This window comes from Malus sylvestris, chromosome 15 (assembly GCF_916048215.2).
Source record: "Malus sylvestris chromosome 15, drMalSylv7.2, whole genome shotgun sequence".
In the NCBI taxonomy this organism is placed as follows: Eukaryota; Viridiplantae; Streptophyta; class Magnoliopsida; order Rosales; family Rosaceae; genus Malus; species Malus sylvestris.
Genome location: NC_062274.1, coordinates 41,404,302 through 41,422,508, shown reverse-complemented (window position 1 = coordinate 41,422,508; position 18,207 = coordinate 41,404,302). Strand labels below are relative to the sequence as shown.

Genomic DNA, 18,207 nt, shown 5'->3' with positions numbered 1-18,207 from the left:
TGTGGTTTTTGCTGTGGTGCGTTTGGTTGACCTTCTGTGCTTCCACTAGGTGCTTCTTTGCTGGTACTAATCTTCATAACTGGTGGGCCATAAATGCGTTTTTCACTCTTCTCTGGGCAATTCTTCTGATTTTGAACAACACATTTAGATCCAACCACTTGTGAAGATCGCCAGCGGTGTTATTCCACATGCCAAAGGCGTTATTCCACAACCAATGTCTTTCAAGGCTGGAATTGGGTTTTTGAATAGGATTTTTTTTTTAATGTCATACGAACTTTTCGAGATCATTAATTTGTGACATTTCAAAAATTTTCCCACGAAACTGAACAAAATCCAATATCAGAATGTGACCATTGACAATGTAAACCGATAGGAGCCGGATGTGTTTTTCATTAGAAAAAAAATTCAAATTATAACCATGAATCAGAAAGCTGTTAGATATGGTGTATGAGGGAGCATTGAGCACTAGCGATCACTTACAGATTGCTGGAAGATCTAATGACGATTATTAACATCAAACAGCGATTTTAGTTTGTTCAAACAAAAAAAAAAAAAAAAAAAAACAACGATATTAGCAAACTAATTGCATTCTGGGCCCAATTTACCAACGAAAGAAGCACCTGGGCCATGAAGGTTAAATTGCAACAAGAGCCCGAACAAGATCATCATAGTTACGCAAGGGAAAAAAAAACAATATATTAAAAACAAGATCATCATAGTTCCGTGTCAAATTACATAGAAAAGAAGTGACTAGTATGTTTTTAATGCAATGAAGTTTACGAGGGGAATCTCATTCATGCGGCCTGAACCACTAGACCTTGTCATCTAATTTATCATTTACGAGGGGAAGCAGCTCCATACGACCCCGTGGAGTGCGTGGTGTTCGAGGAGTTCCAGGCAGCTGTTGGGAGATGAGGTGCCTCACATACCCGTAGAATGTACATCCCAAAAGCGTTATTCCACAACCAACAGCATTCAAAGCTGGAATCGGGTTTTTGAATATCATCCATGAAACAAGGACGGCAACCGCAACCTGAACAAAAATCCAATATCAGAACGTGATCATTGACAAGATATTTGCTTGCCCAAAAGGGTTATGACTAGATTGACCGATAAAGCCTGACAGTGCTTGTGCCGAATAATTTAGGAATGCATCATTAATTCTTTATAAAGCATAACAGTACTACAAGGTTAGTGATTACGCTTAATAATTACCTTGAGGTTTCCAGCAACGTTGAATGTCACGGCAGTCGTAGAATGGATTACATAAAAAATGGAGAAGTTGAGACAAAATGCCATTACCCCGGAGCTGAAAATGATGATGAGGGATGGAACAAGAGTCTGATGGGTGTGAAGCCATTCAAGAACTCCATTACCTTCAAGTAGCATTGCAGGTACTGCCAAGATCATGGTCGCAAAAGGTGCCATGTAGTACACCGTGTTTATGCTATATTGTATACCCAAAAAAGCCAATAACAAAATATCAGTATGAATCATGAAGCTATGAAATAATGAGCACACATAAAAGTAGAACTATTTCAAACAGAAGGCATGCTTGGGTGAAAAAACAAGCAAACACAACTAAAATGAAGACCGTTAATGCCATTGCGCTCGGTTCTGTGTCAATGGCAGGAAGATCAGTATAATAAAAAAGATACCAAGGTTGAGGATTTCAAAATATGGAAGGAAAAGAAATGGCTGATGTTAATGCGCTAAATTCTTACAAGGTACAAACAAAATAACAAAATCCCACCAGTTCCTCACAAGGATGATAAGGCAATCCAAACAGTTCAAGACTATAAGCCTATAGAAAATTCCAAGACTTCTCAGTTTTACATCATTAAGGCCAACTATAATGGTTGGGGCTAAAATCTAAATTTGTAGCCCAGAAATTTAGGTTCTAATCCAGAAACAAATTTTCTCCTCCAATGGTTTTGGCTTAAAAATTTAGCCCAAGATAAATGAATTGTGGCTATTTTTTTTTTTGGTACCTTTTTTAAAAATAAAATTTATGTAGATTATCCTAATTTATTTTTATGAAAATTTTAACCTATAGAAATTTAAATTCCAATAAATAGTGAAAAATCACTAAACCTACCCCATGAAACATAATAGTCATGGAACAACATGGAAAACCACTTCAAACATATAAAACACATGAAACAAGAGTCGTGCAATAAAGTCATGGAACACATATGAAAAGCTTTTATAAACAATATGAAATACATAAATAGTAATAGACATGAGCTAGGTTACTACTTAACTAATGGTATTTATCCTAGTTCGTCTATATTTGTGAAAAGTTATTCTCATCCAATAGTACAAAGAAGACATTGTTTTAGCAGAAAGAAGAGTCGTATAGGAAAGATGTGGAGAGCGCATTCGGGATCCTACAAGTTTGATCAGCCATTACTCGAGGGTCTGCATGATTTTGGAACATAAAGACCTACATTTAATCATGACGACGTACATAATTTTGCACAATATTATTGTTGAGTACAAAGAAATTGAAGAAGATTCTAATGAAAATGTGGATGGCGCCCAACCAACATCTGCGACAACAATATCAAAAGACATTAAATATCTAGATGCCACCCATATCTGAGAGAGCAATAGTGATAGACATTGAATATCTAGATGAAAACACATATGAGACCCAACAGGATAGGCTAACACTTAATGAGTACATGAGACGTCTGAATTGGATTCAAGCTCTTGAAGGCCATGACACACTCCAAACAGATTTGGTTGAGCATATATGGCACCGACTAGGAGCATGGTCATGATGGTCTTTCCTTAATAAAATGAAGTGTGCTAATGTATTTGTCTTTCCTTGCAACTTAAAATGAAGTGTGCTAGTGTGTTAAGTCTTTCTTTGTAATAAAACTAAGTGGGTTGGTCTTTTTGTTGTAATAAAATTAAGTGTGTTTGTGTGTTACTCTTTCTTATTGAATATGTTTATTTTTTTTTATAAATAGTTTTGGAAGTAGACATAAAGGCAAAAAAAAGGGAAGAATCGTATGAGGGCAGTGAATTTTGTGTGGATGTTTGAACAAATATAGGTATTTATAGAGTTTTTGGGTGAATTTTGATTTAAATAAATTTTTTAAATTGTTTTAGCCGTTGGATTTAATCTATTTAAAAACTAAAATTAAAAAAAAAGGTTGAATCTAGATCAGCCAATGGTCCAATCACGTGGGCCGTTGATGGCCAACTGGATGTTTGGGCTCCGAAATTGGTGGCTGACAAAGCTGTCAATGGTGGATCCCACCCACTGCAGCTTTGCCAAGTGCAAAGCGTGAGGCGCGTTAGTGCGTTGCAGTGGGAGAAAGGCTAGGCACATCTACGTGCACTGGTGGGACAAATTTTTATCCCAAGCCAGTCTTTTGGGCTAAATCTGGTCAAAATTTAGGCCCAATGGTTGGAGATGGTCTAAGGGAACATCACCATAAACATGGTTTTCTATACTCAAGACATTTCTAAATGCTCAATCACGCTGAATTGCCTTGTAAGAACCACACGGATCACACACATAATATGAACTGCTTTCATCAAATTACAAAGAAGCATTTTGTGTCATACATTCTTATAAATCAACCAAGATTCTTCTCATTTGAAAATTTAATTACTTAATAGTCCAATAAAATGAGAAAATGCAGTAGTCAACAAGATATCATATCAATTAGAGCTGCCACTGATAATTGATATTGAAAGGATTGGTATAGAACCTATAACAAGTTTATATCTTCAACTTATAGGCTCGTGAACATCTTATGATGAGAGTGTAATAACAGTGAATCAAGAAGTTTAAACAATATATTTCATATTTGTGCACAAGACATCACACATATAATAACTTATGAAAACTACAAAAACAAAGTAAGCAAAAGTGACAAAAACTTCAAGAAGGTAAAGATGACAATCTAAAGGCAGAAAAACATTACCTGTCAAACTTGTATCCATGCAAAAGCGATTCTGCAAGGATGGTCTTTGTGGAAGTAGCGAGACAACCAAATAAGGCCGCACAAAATCCAAACATATTGAAACTAAGCTCTGTAACTGAAGTAAGTAGAATTCCTCCAACAATGGGTATCAAAGAACACCAAATTCTCCAGTCAAAGTATTTTCTCCAAACCAGCCACTGCAAAACAACTGTTCGAAACCCTTGCGGTCAGATGAAGCCACAACACAGCATAACATATTTGGAAGGTGACGTCAATTTTATACATGGTTAGAATTTCTGGAGCTCACCTGTGGTTGCAGGAGTGAATGACTTTATGGTCTGCATAAAAGAAACTGGAATGTAACGTAAGCTCACATTGCCCAAAACTATGTTAATACAGAACACAAATGACATGGGAAATATCCTTCTCCAGCGATCTTCAGGGTCAACTGTTATTAGTGGTTTAAGCTTCAAAACCTTGATTACGATGTATGCTCCAATGGCCGAGCATATGAAATGAATGCACGATACCGTTAGGGGAAACTTAAAATCCAGTTTCTGCATAAACAAAAACACTTGAAAATTAGGGACACCATGCAAACTCATAAGACTGATGTTGAATTATGCAATTTACAGGAGCAATCTGCCTCAGACACGCCATTGGGGCACAACTGATGTGACAGTAAGGTTGTTTGCTCCCAGACCACTGAATAATTTCTCTAAAAACTTATAAAAATTAGGTCGTTAATAGTTCAAAATTTGGGTGATTAGTGCAAAAGCTAAACAATCAAATAAATTATGGCATAAAGTTTGGTAAACCGGCAGTCAAATGTTATAGAACAACTTAGAAAGACAAACTGTATGGTTACACCATTGACGATCTTCTTTTCATTTTGGACAATTATATTATTTATCAATCAAGTCCCACTGCAAGCATTCACCAGTACCTCGACTTTACCAAAAGTCCCGAAAAAAACAAACCTCAATTTGCGGAAACAAAACTTCCTAATCATGAAGAATGTCACTAGTTATTCCATTCACAAAATATCTAATTTTCTCCTAAGTAACAAACTCAAATCATTTAGCCATACAAATTAGGAAACAAGATAGTGTGAAGAATCACAAAAATAGAAGGAAGAACCAAGCCATGAATTCAACCCTGGTAAATTGAACCTTCCTCTTGAAAGAAAGTTGGATTCCACCATAAAACCAATTGGCAATATGGAGAGTTCTTGCAAGGTTTATCCCTTCACCGATGTGGGTACACATCCTCATACCTCTCTCCTAAACGACGACAACTAATTCTTCCATTCTGAAGCTTACTTGCAACCAAACCAAAGGTAAATCTCATAGTATTATGTTACTTGTGGCAGACAAACATGGCAGATCACATGGTAGTATGGTAGTTCCACAGTTGTTGAAGAAAAATATAACTAAATCCTGTTCAGATTAAGTTAAAACTAAACAAACGAAACACTCAATGGATGTCTCGCCCATCCCCGAACGTTTGGAATTCATCCGAGCGCCTGTTCATATTTCTTCTAATATTGCTCATGAGATTCCAATAAATCGATATCACATTTCCATAATTTAACCATCTCAATAAATTAGAATTATACTGCAGAAAAAATCAAAAGAGAAACGGAAAAATTCAGCTAAATTCATAAAACGAAAAACCCAATTCATACGTGCAAGATTATATCAAAACCACCAATTAATTAGGCAAGCAATTAAGAAATTAAGGTAACCAACAGAGAGGAATTAAACATCTACACGTACCAATAATAAAAAAGCAAAGTTAAGCAACCCTAGTTCACAAAATGTAAGAATGAAATGTTTAAAAATCGAAGTTGAGAAAATATGGAAAGGCAAAAGAGCAGAGACCTGAAAGATCCACTTGTTCATGACAATCACGGTGACATTGAAACCCCACCACTGAAGAATTGCGAGGAGGGATCTAATGACGCTCCACTGGCACAGCCGAGACTCCTCCATCTCAGACCCAGATCACAAAACGCACCCGCAAATACTCCTATCCCACTCACCTCACAATTTCCAGAAACAAAACCGACCCAGATGGGTTTTGTTGTAGAAACAGAGGAAAAACGGATTTATGGGAGCTATGGAGAGATGGGGGATCAGAGATTAAGAATCCTAATTAGGAATGAGAGCTTAAATGGTGTGAGATTGTTGAGGTGAAGCTGCCCTCTCTCTCTCCCCCTTGTGTGTGTGTTGTGTTTAACCCCATGTGATTTGTCCTTCTGTTTCCATTTCTTTACGTTGGAGTTCCTAATACGTTATAACTCTGACGCCGTGGAAATGTTATTGTAGTAGATGTGCAGCCTTTTTTATTTTCTTGTTATAGGACGAAGCGTGAAGGGGCCCAAGCCCCACAGACGAGGGTCTATGTTTCCAACTTACATAGAATAGGTATAAGTTTACCGTGGCACTTCGTGTTAATGATACAATGCCATGTAGAAACGGATTTATACATATCTTTGTATTGTTTGTTTGCACATGACGACATGCAAGCAGTGTATCTATGTCGTATAAGTCATTCTCTCAACATTTGTTTAAAGGAGCTATTCGGTGCAACAGTTACATCATTATTGGGTATTACCAAATTCACTTGTGTTGTTGTTGACATTGTAGTGTACATGTCGTTCAACTATAGTATAACAATTAAAATACTAACAGCATGTGACAGTGTGATTGTCGTGTCTAAAACGGATGATTTCACTTAAAACACTATAGATGTTCTAGGGGTGGGTGGGTTTGGCAATGACCGGAATTTTCAACTCTTTTGATTCATTATTAGGTCTTGGACTTGTTTGATTTGATTGAAACATTTGGGGCTGCTCTTTAGTCAAGTGCAGAGCAGCTTCCCTGCGACGTTGGAAACTTCTCATCATTTGGTTACAGACACACACAGTTTCTTCCACTATCATAAAAAATATGAATAACTGAGTGGTTTTATTCTTCATGGTCCTTGATTAAAGATTAATTAGTGTGTACTTACGTTTGCAAAACCATCGTCGACCATCACGTTGTCTTGTAAACTGGACGGATCGAAGAAGACGGTAGGCAAAAGGCGAAAGATACCATACATTAGTTTAGAGAGGAGGAAACTTTTACGGAATTTACTTTGTATTTTCATTAACAATTGGCTTATTATACAAAATAATCTCTGAGATTTGCATGATCAATAGAAATGGTATCTGAGATTGAAAATCAATAGAAATGGTCCCTACGATTGTCCACCATCCATGATTTTAGTCATTCCGTTAAAAATTCTTTGGGCAATTTTCAAAGCTTTGTAACGCAATCGTTTCTTAACCAAACTCGACCCATAATATATCAAAATGAAGATAGGAAAGTGTATAGTAAGATTATACTTATTTGGAAGCCCAATGGTTGCCGGAGATGGCCGGAAAATAGCCTGAAAGGTGATTGGTCTGAGGGAAAATTGGAAAACTTGCCGAAAACTGGGTAAACTTTAAATGTTAATAACTTCTTCAATACTCACGAAATCGAATGATTCAAAAACGAAAATCATACATCTCGACGAGACGAAGAGAATGTAATCTTTCTTGACGCTAAATCGCCGTAGTTTGGTCGGAAAACTGCTCGAAAGTGGTGAACTCGAAAATGGTTAGCAAATTAAAGAGTGTGCGACTTAGTATTATGGTCTAACTTTATTTTTGTTTATTTGTAAGTGTGAAATTTTAGATTTGAATATCATTGTTGACGAGTTAGATATGAACTTACTTTTCTACCCCTTAGTATATATATTGTTGCATAAAAATTTTAAAAGGTGTAACTTAAACCAATTTGGTCTAATTTTTACATAATCAAGTGCGAAGTTTGAATAAGGGTTCGAATTGGATAAGTCTTGAATTGTTTGGTTTAAATCGTTTAAGATGTTATATTATCATGTTGTCAATCTGAATAAAAGATTATACATGTTATTATGTGTATCTTATATTTCACATCTTCAATGTTAACAAAACAACATGCCACATTATCCGCATCTTTTGTTGCTCAACTTAGTAAGAACACTTGCTTAACAAACTATGTACTCTTTTTAAATTTGTCACATTTAAATAGATCAAACTATATACGGATATACATATCATCATCTTAACTCATTTGCTTACATTTATTCACAACGTCAACTAATCATACTTGCTTGCGCGCGCGCGCACACACCATGTTCATAATTGACACAAAGAATTTGTATCAAATTATGTACATGTTACCAAAACTACATATCATCGGTTTGGTTTGTTGGCACCTATTCCTTTGACATGAATAAATGCCAATTGTGAAAAGAACAAAAGGAAATGGATATAAAAGGTGATGATTTGATATTGTTTTGTTTTTCTGGGAATTGTTATGGGGTACTCCACAATAAGCTTCTCATTGTCAATGGAAGTCCACCACATGGCACTTTCTTCAACTCTTATTTTAAAACTTTTTTATCATGAGTCCTATAATCTAATCCCTAAAGTATAAAGCGTTCTTTTATTTATATTCTAATACATGAATTGGTTATATTGTGTGACTTATTCAGGTACTAAATAATAACTTTTTATCATTCTTATTCACGCCTTTACGAATGGGGGCATGAAAAACTTATTTTGAAGTTATTTTGAAGTTAAAAAATGTCTCAAATGGTAATTATACATGGACTCATAATTTAAAATGCAGTAAATTGTAGTATTGGTCCCTTAACTTTAACTAAATTGGAGCAATGATCATTCAACTAAAAATCCATCAACATTGGTTTCTCAACTCATCAAAACGTGTAGCTATGATCCCTCAACTAAAAATCCATTACTATTGATCTCTTAACTTTAATCTAGCTGGGGAAATGATCCCTCAACTTTAACCCAATTGGAGCAATGATCTATCCACTTTAACCTAATTGTAGTAATGGTCCTTCAACTAAAAATCCATTACCATTGGTCTCTTAACTTATCAAAACTTGCAGCTATGGTCCCTTAACTAAAAATCCATTACCATTGATCTCTCAACTTTAATCCAATTGGAGAAATGATCCCTCAACTTTAACCCAAGTGGAGCAATGGTCCCTCAACTTTAACCCAATTGTAGCAATAGTCATTTCAACATAACTCATTTTGACAAAATTCTTACGAAGTTGACGAAAAGGATCATAGCTACACATTTTGATGAGTTGAAGGACCAATGATAATAGATTTTTAGTTGAGAGACCATTACTCTAATATGATTAAAGTTGACTAATTATTGTTACAATTTACTCTTACTTTTTCCTATATTTTTATATCAACTTATGAACATGGTAACATAATATCTGAAAAGAAAAATATATCATCTACTTTTATTTTCTTTTAACTTTGTAATAACTAATGAACATGGTACCATAATATCTTATTTGTAGTTTGGTACCAAACATTTGGTGTCAAATTTTAGGCATTTGGATTATGATAAAAATTTGATCCCTAATTTAGGTTTTGTAATGTACAGCCAGTGATTGCGGTGGAAAGGTCCAAAGCTATGAATGATGCTTTTTTGACCACTAATAAAGTCATTTCGTTTGCTAAAAAGCCACTCAAGTTTTACAATTATTATTATAATATATAATGTAGCGATATTCCTCTTTATTTGTAAGTGAGAGACTTTAAGTTTAATTATCGTCAAACGCAAATTTGAACCATATTATTGTTAGCCTATTGTGAGGCTTAGCTTACTCCTCGCCCATTTAATGTAGATAATATCATTTGTGTTGTGGCCTATGTTTAACTAATAAGGAGAGGGGCCAGGCGGCACAGAGAAAATATAGAGAAAGAGATGTGTTTGTAGAGTTGTGTAGAAGATATGTCATTCCCCCTATGCAATGCCTTTATTTATAGTAATAAGAGTGAGAAGAAGAACTTTGGCGCAATGTGCTTGGTGTTGTCTCCTTTGATATAACCCTTCTTAAGCTGTTCGATGTATGCTGCGTTGTCTTTATAGATCGTTGTCAGGATGTTGATGACGGGGTAAAGATCGCATGAGCTTCAAATATGGCCCACAACTGCTCTCAGCCAAAAGCATTCCCGGAGTTGCTTCGTGTAGGGCGAGAATTTTAGCATGGTTAGACGAAGTGGCAACTAATGTCTGTTTAGTTGACCTCCAAGAGACTATGGTGCCTCAAACGGTAAAGACATAACCCATTTGAGAATGCGCTTTGTGTGGATCAGATAAGTATCCTGCATCAGCATAACTAACAAGACGAGAATCGACTCGAGATACGGGAGGTGTGGCATCACTTGAGGATCCGTAGGGATAGAACAAACCCAAATCCGTAGTACCCTTAAGGTAACGGAAAATGTCTTTAACACTAGTTCTGTGTTTACGTATTGGTGCATTACTGTATCTTGCCAAAAGATTAAAGCGAAGGAGATGTTAGGTCTAATGCATTGAGCTAAGCACAATAAAGCGCCTATCGCACTTAGATAAGGAACTTCAAGCTCCAAAATCTCTTCATCATCATCTTTCGGACGGAAGGGATATCGTTTTGCATCTAGCGATTGAACGACCATATGAGTACTCAAAGGCATCGTTTTATCCTCATTAAAGCGGTGTACACCTTCTGGGTGTAGTTCGATTGATGTACTAAGATTCCATCTGAACAGTGCTCTATCTCGTGACTGAGACAGTATCGAGTCTTTCCTAGATCTTTCATCCCAAATTCTGACTTCTGGTGCGCAACAGTTCTAGCGAGCTCTTCAGGAGTTCCGATGAGATTTATGTCGTCGACATAAATTGCAACAATCGCAAAACTGGAATGTGACTTCTTAATGAACATGTAAGGGCATAGTTCGTTGTTCACATATCCCATACTAGTCAAATACTCACTCAGACGGTTATACCATATTCTCCCGGATTGCTTCAAACCCTAGAGTGAACGCCTTAGCCAAATTGAGAGCGTGTTCCGAGGTTTGAAAATATTTGATCCAGTCAATGTAAGTCCTTCGGGAATTTTCATATAAATTTCCGTATCAAGATCCTCATAGAAATACGCAGTTACTACGTCCATCAGCTTCATACTCAGGTTTTTGAAACTACTAAGCTGATAAGTTAGCGAAAAGTGATCACATCCATAATGGGTGAATAAGTTTCGTCATAGTCAATCCCGAGACGTTGTGAGAAGCCTTGCGCAACAAGACGAGCTTTGTAACGCACAATTTCGTTCTTCTTATTACGCTTCTAAACGAAAACCCACTTGGATTATGTTTAACTGACAAGGAGAGGAGGCTGGTGGCACAGAGAAAATATAGAGAGGGATATGTTTGTAGGTTGTGTAGAGGATGTGCCATTCCCCCTATGCAGTTCCTTTATTTATAGTAATAAGAGTAGGGGTGGGCGCGGTGCGGTTCGGTGAGATTTTGAGTGAAACCGCAACCGAAATCGAAACTTCATGCAGTGCGGTTTTGAAGCCAAAACCGAAATGAAACCAAATTGTTTGGTTCGGTTCGGTGCGGTTTCAAACGGTTTCGGTTTGGTTTTTGAGAAAAAAATGTACAATTTAAAATATACACATATTTATGCATAAGACGATCTTATTTTCCTTGTATATTAATTAATGAATATGCAGCAAAATTTCACCAAAAACAGCAACAACAATGCAGCAAAAAACAACGACAAAACTGCCAAAAAAAAGCAACCAAACTGCATAAAGAACTGCATGTTTCATTAATCAAATCTGACCAACTTCAATCCAAGTTTAAAACTTTTAATTAACACCATACTCTTCTGCTGAGGCATCAGGTTGTCTTCAAGCAAAAGGTCCAACACCATTTCAATTCCAAAATTTGTTTTTCATTCTTAGTCAAACACCGCATTTAACTATAATTCAGCAAACATAGAGTCAACGACATAGGTAAACTTGGTTAATGAGACTGTGAAGAAAACCACTCATTTGCTCGATAAAAACCTAAGTGCTCCCTCAGATGTTCTATAAGCAACCAAATCAAGTAAGCTTGAGCAAATAAAAACATAACCAGAAACAATAAGATGTTCACAGAAGACAAAGAACACATCCATGACAAACCAAATAAAAGGACTACATGGTTTCTCATTAATTTTCTTTGAGTTAAGAAAGAATTACCATTCCCCAGCAAACCAAATCATTATAACCTTAATGGAAATTGAAACATAAACTCGAGGTATCATTGTATTAAAGAACGACAAAGAAAAAAAAAGCCTAAATCTGATCCAAATTATAACGTCTAACCATCACTCTGAATTGAAGATTTTATTTTGAAAATGGAAGCAATAAATTCAGAAATTATCTTTTAAGACCCAAACTTCTTTTTGAGACAAATAACTAACAAATAACTAAGAAATTATCTTACCATATTAGCTGGTAAGCAGTGACTTAGTGAGGTTGCAAGGCAAGGCAGAGATGAAAGCAAGCAGTGACTCAGTGACTCAGTGAGGTCGCAAGGCAAGCAATGACTCACTCAATGAGGTCGCAGTCGCTTGCAGAGGTAGACGCAGAGATGCAGATTGCAGAGATGCAAGCAGAAGCAGCCAGGTGACCAGGTCGCAAAGGCAGAGGCATAGATGCAAGGTGCAGAAGCAGTCAGACTCAGGAGTAGAAGTGTAAACCCAAAACCGCAAAACCAAATCTATAACCTAGTTGAACTAATTAAAAATTTAAAAGTTTAAAATATAACATTTATTTATTATATGATGCGGTTTCGGTTTCGGTTTCGGTGTGGTTTTGAAAATCCAAAACCAAAACCAAACCGTTTTGTGTGCCGCGGTTCGGTTTTGAAACTGAAACCGTTTCAAAACCGCAAAACCAAACCGTTTGGTGCGGTTTGATTCGATTCGTGTTTCGGTTCCAAGTGCCCACCCCTAAATAAGAGAGAGAAAAAATCATTCTCCTCTAAGGAATACAAGTCCTAATAGGGTAAAATAATTAGAATCAAATCAAATATAAGATTTACACAACCACACTTAAATAAGAAGTTTATAACAGTTTGGTAATATATATATAAAGTATAGAATTCAATTTTTGGGGGGTTGTGACTTCCAATTTGGAAGTAAATATTCATAAATCAGTTTCTCTTTATTTTAGGATTCCATCCTTTTTAATACAATCATATATCAACGTTGGAGGATTATAATTAAGTAAGGCAACAAATATAATTTAGTATTAAACTTGTTATTTAGGAGAATTGATTTTATAATTATTTATTTTTGATAAAAATAATAGGGTGATTTGGTATAAAATTTATTATCCCACATCGTCCAGGGGAGTGATCCTTAAATGTATATTCCCATCCCTACCTAGCATGAGGCCTTTTGGGAGCTCACTGGCTTCGGGTTCCGTTAGAACTCCGAAGTTAAGCGAGTAGGTGGCCAGAGCACTCCTAGGATAGGTGACCCACTGGGAAGTTGCTCGTGAGTTCCCAAAAATAAAACCGTGAGGGAATGGTAAGCCCAAAGCGGACAATATCGTGCTACGGTGGTGGAATGGGCCCGGGAAGTGATTCGCCCGGGCCGGGATGTGACAAAATTAATAAAAAGTTACAATATTAACAATATATCAATCATATTTATGCTGATTATAAATAAGTCAATCATGTATTGTGATACTTATGCATTTAAGAAAAACAAAAATTACAAAATGTGCCATTACAACTGGCATCCACTTTAAATGACACTCCCTTTCTCATATTTTCATATTTTGGAATAAGTCAATACGGATTTAGACATTGACACAGTGTCTATTTTTTGATTCTGGTTTTATTAGATTCAGGCAATGTGTTGCAGTGTTCGTTTTCTAGTTTTGTTTTTTTTTTTAATATCACTCACACGTGTAACATCCCACATTGCCTAGGGGAGTGATCCATAAATGTATATTCCAATTTCTACCTAGCACGAGGCCTTTTGGGAGCTCACTAGCTTCGGGTTCCGTAGGAACTCCGAAGTTAAGCGAGAAGGAGGCCAGAGCACTCCCAAGATGGGTGACCTACTGAGAAGTTGTTCGTGAGTTCCCAAAAACAAAACCGTGAGGGAATGGTAAACCCAAAACGGACAATATCGTGTTACGGTGGTAGAGCGGGCTTGGGATGTGACAATTTGGTATCAGAGCCAATCCCTGGCCGGAAGTGTGCCGACGAGGACGTCGGGCCCCTAAGGGGGGTGGATTGTAACATCCCACATCGCCTAGGGGAGTGATCCTTAAATGTATATTCCCATTTCTACCTAGCACGAGGCGGGAGCTCATTGGCTTCGGGTTCTGTAGGAACTCCGAAGTTAAGCGAGAAGGAGACCAGAGCACTTCCAGGATGGGTGACCTACTGAGAAGTTGCTCGTGAGTTCCCAAAAACAAAACTGTGAGGGAATGGTAAGCTCAAAACGGACAATATCGTACTACGGTGGTAGAGCGGGCCTGGGATGTGGTGGACCCGGGCTGGGATGTGACACACGCCTCTTATTCTTCACACCTCACACTACTCCTAGTTTTTATATTTGGATTCAGACACTGCAATGCAGTGTCTATTTCCTGTTCTGTTTTTTATATTATTTTTACATTTGGATTTAGACACTACAATGTAGTGTCTATTTTCTGGTTCTGTTTTTTACATTTTTATTCAGACACTGCAATGCAATGTCTGTTTCATGGTTCCTTTTATTATTATTATTATTATTTTTTTATATTATTTTTATTTTTTATGTTGTGATCTAGATACTGTGTTGCATGTTTGTTTCCTGGTTCTATTTTTTCCATCTCCTATGCTTTGCACTTCGTGTGACCTTTTACATTTAAATTCGAACACACGATGTGTCCGTTTCCTGATTCTGAATTGCAGACCGTAAAACTCTTTGCAAACGCACCCTTAATTCAAGAGGATTTTGATGGACACTACCCTTAAGATAATCTCCATGTCCAAAGCCTTTGAAGGTTTGCTGGATATCTATTACATCTTTTTTTTTTTTTTTGCTTGTGTTTTGTTTTTGCTGCTGATAATTGCACTTTTTTTTGGAATTCCATTTTTTTCTCTCACCATTGTGATTATGTTTGGTATTGGGGAAGTTTCATAGCACTGGGATTAATTGAACTATTTATTCAGGTTTGATGGAAGAGAGAGAAAGATGGAGAGGCAGGGATAAGAGGGATAAATATGAGAGAATGAAGAGAAAGAAGGGGAGAGTGAAAATTGGGAGAGAATGAAGTAAATTAGGAAGAGAGAGTAGAAGAGATAAGGAATGGAATAAAGTGAAGAGAGAAGGGTATAATAGTTATTTTATAACTAACTTAAACTTATGTGGCATGCTTCATTGACCTATGCATAATTATTATAAATATTTCACTAATTATGTCCAAAAATAAAATTGCCCATTGATATATGGCTAATTAGTGAAGTTTTTATTGATTTTTGGCTAAATATTCTAAAATAATAATCGCTTACATACAAGTGAAGATAAACATAATTAGACGGTATTCTAAGTAACATAGTAAGCCAAATGTTAATCAGCACGAAAATAATGTTCTTAAGAGATATCCCTTTTGCGTATGACCTACACCTACTACCACTCTTTAATTCCTTCTGAACGACAAAAGCGACACCTCTTTTGGCTTCTAAACGACAGGATCCACCTTTCTTTTCATGCATGCAGATCCAGTGACTTTTTTTTTTAAATTTTTTTTCTTTGTTTTGTTACGACAATTATAAGCATAACCAGAAGTGAAATGTGAGATCCTTGTTAATATTTGAGAAATTAATGAAGTATATAAAGTTGATATTTCAGAAGCTTACTTGTCTAAGAAGGATTAGATTTCTTGCAAAATTTTGCGCCACTTGACGTGGATCACACATTTATAAACATGTATAATAGTTTTGTAATGTAATCTCTTAGGGGTGCAATGCAATTGTATCAAATATTGCAAATGTTGTCTGATTATATACGCACTAATCTAGCTCAATCAAGGTCAACGTTGAGCTTTCTTAATTTAGAGAGTCATGTTATTTTTTTTTTCAAGAAACGATAGTTTGATATTTTATTGATCATCCAAATAAATACAAAAGTGTTAATTAGGTACATTGTTTCAGTATGAAAGTGATTTGGAGTGAATTTGCACAAACATACAACTATAGTAAACCACTAAATAGCTACCACATGTACGAAAATACAAATGACACCCATACCAATCTGTTACATAATAATAGACGCAACAGATAAGTATCGATGACTACAATAGGTCATTGCTGATTATCAAGGCCACATAAAATCATCGTGTAAGAACAAGATCATATAAAGTCATGGTAAATGAAACCAAATATATAAATCATTACTCAAAGGAAAACCACATTGTTATGACACATTCTATAATATTGATAGGGAAGTGTTATTCGCATTCTAAAAATCTCATTTTACACTCCTTACAAATGTATTTTCCTTTCTATATACAGAAAGTTTGGAGTGTAAAATGAGAAATTTGGAGTGCCAATAACAATTCCCTATTGATAAATCTAATATATAATATGGCAAGTCTCGCCTCTATTAAAGAGTATTCGCAATTAATATATTACGATTACAAACTTGCAAATAAATTACTCTTTTTGTTAGAAACGTGTAGTTATTGGGAATTATAATCTTTTGTTAGAAAGGTTTAGTACGCACGTGATACGATTACAAACTTGCCAATAAATTAGAAAGTGTGACAAAATTAAGGTTTTAAAATACGTTAGATGCTAGTCGGACGGTGGGTAAAGGCTTAGCGCCTAGGCGGCTTTTTTGTTTTGTTTTAGTTAAATATATTATATAACATATATAAATAAATGTCTACTGTACTTAAAAAATACATAATTGTATAAATTGTAAACTAGAACGGCAAATAAATTATAAAGTACTAGAACATATTAAAAACATGGGGTACAAGCATCAATGAGTGTTCATCTAAGTATCCAACAAGTCTTTTACAATTTCTGGAATAAATAAAATACAAAATAAAAGTTATCTATTTTATATTTTATGTCCAAGAGAGAGTTGCGACCTAGGCGAGCGCCTATGCAAGTCTAGGCCTCTTTTCTTATTTTTTAAATGCTTAAGGATTAATTGTGATGGTGGCCAACCGTCTAATGCCGATGACTTTTAAAACATTGGATAAAATAAGTAAAAATGATTTTAAGTACGAAGAGGAAGTAAAACATACCAAAGTAAGTAATGAGTGAGAAAATGTGTTGCCAGTTTTTCCTTTAACCAAGAAAAATTTGACTACTCACCCTTTTGAAAGATGCAATCACCTTAAAATTACTAGTATCCGGTGATCGTTCTTGATTTATATTCGCTTATCATTAGATATTTCTCACCAATTTTTTTTTAAATTGTTATGAGAAATAATGCATGACGACTTTTTTTGAAAAATCAATAAACAACCCATCATGTTTAGCTTACATGCCATCCATAAGATTGCGAATTTGATGGCAACCTCTTGAAGGTGGCAGCTAAAGTAACTTGTTAATTGATGTGCCAATTTGCCTCACTTTATGTATGGTGCATGTTTACTGGAACTCAGCCAAGTGTGGACTTTGACTTTGAGCCCTGAAAATTCTCTACACTTGCTGGGTTTCAAGTGAAAAAAACTTGGGGAATACTTGGCCACTTTAGTGTTCTTTAAGTAACGAAATAAATACTTTTAGACATATCATGAGCCTAATTTGTAGTTTCTACTGCCTTTTGAAGCAACTCATTTTAAATAATGAATCCATGTATAATTACCATTTGAGACATTATTTAACTTCAAAATAAGTTTTTCATGCCCCATTCATAAAGCCGTGAACAAGAATGATAAAAAAGTTATTATTTAGTACTTGAATAAGTCACACAGTATAACCAATTCACGTATTAAAATATAAATAAAAGACCGCTTTATACTTTAGGGATTAGAGTATAGGACTCATGATAAAAAAATTTTAAAATAAGAATTGAAGAATGTACCATGTGGTGGGCTTCCATTGACAATGAGAAGCTTATTGTGGAGTACCCCATAACAATTTCCAGAAAAAACAAAACAGTATCAAATCATCACCTTTTATATCCATTTCCCTTTGTTCTTTTCACAATTGGCTTTTTTTTCATGTCAAAGTAATAGGTGCCAACAAACCAAACCGATGATACATGCTTTTTCACAAGCTCCTTTGGAAAACATATTATGCTTGACAAAAAGGAAAAAAAAATACATTATTGATGAACGATTGTATAATTTATTCTAAATTCAT

At 35.6% G+C, this 18,207-nt stretch overlaps 1 protein-coding gene across 1 annotated transcript; it reads right to left on the bottom strand.

The window, feature by feature from the left end:
* Positions 1 to 671: 671 nt before the first annotated feature.
* LOC126604410 (UDP-galactose transporter 1) lies at positions 672 to 6,264 on the bottom strand. The gene is made up of 5 exons (XM_050271662.1): positions 5,828 to 6,264; positions 4,252 to 4,501; positions 3,945 to 4,152; positions 1,216 to 1,447; positions 672 to 1,033 (listed from the first exon to the last, which is right to left on the bottom strand). The coding sequence occupies exons 1-5, from the start codon at positions 5,936 to 5,938 to the stop codon at positions 812 to 814; spliced, it is 1,023 nt and encodes a 340-aa protein (XP_050127619.1). The 5' UTR covers positions 5,939 to 6,264; the 3' UTR covers positions 672 to 811.
* Positions 6,265 to 18,207: the final 11,943 nt, after the last annotated feature.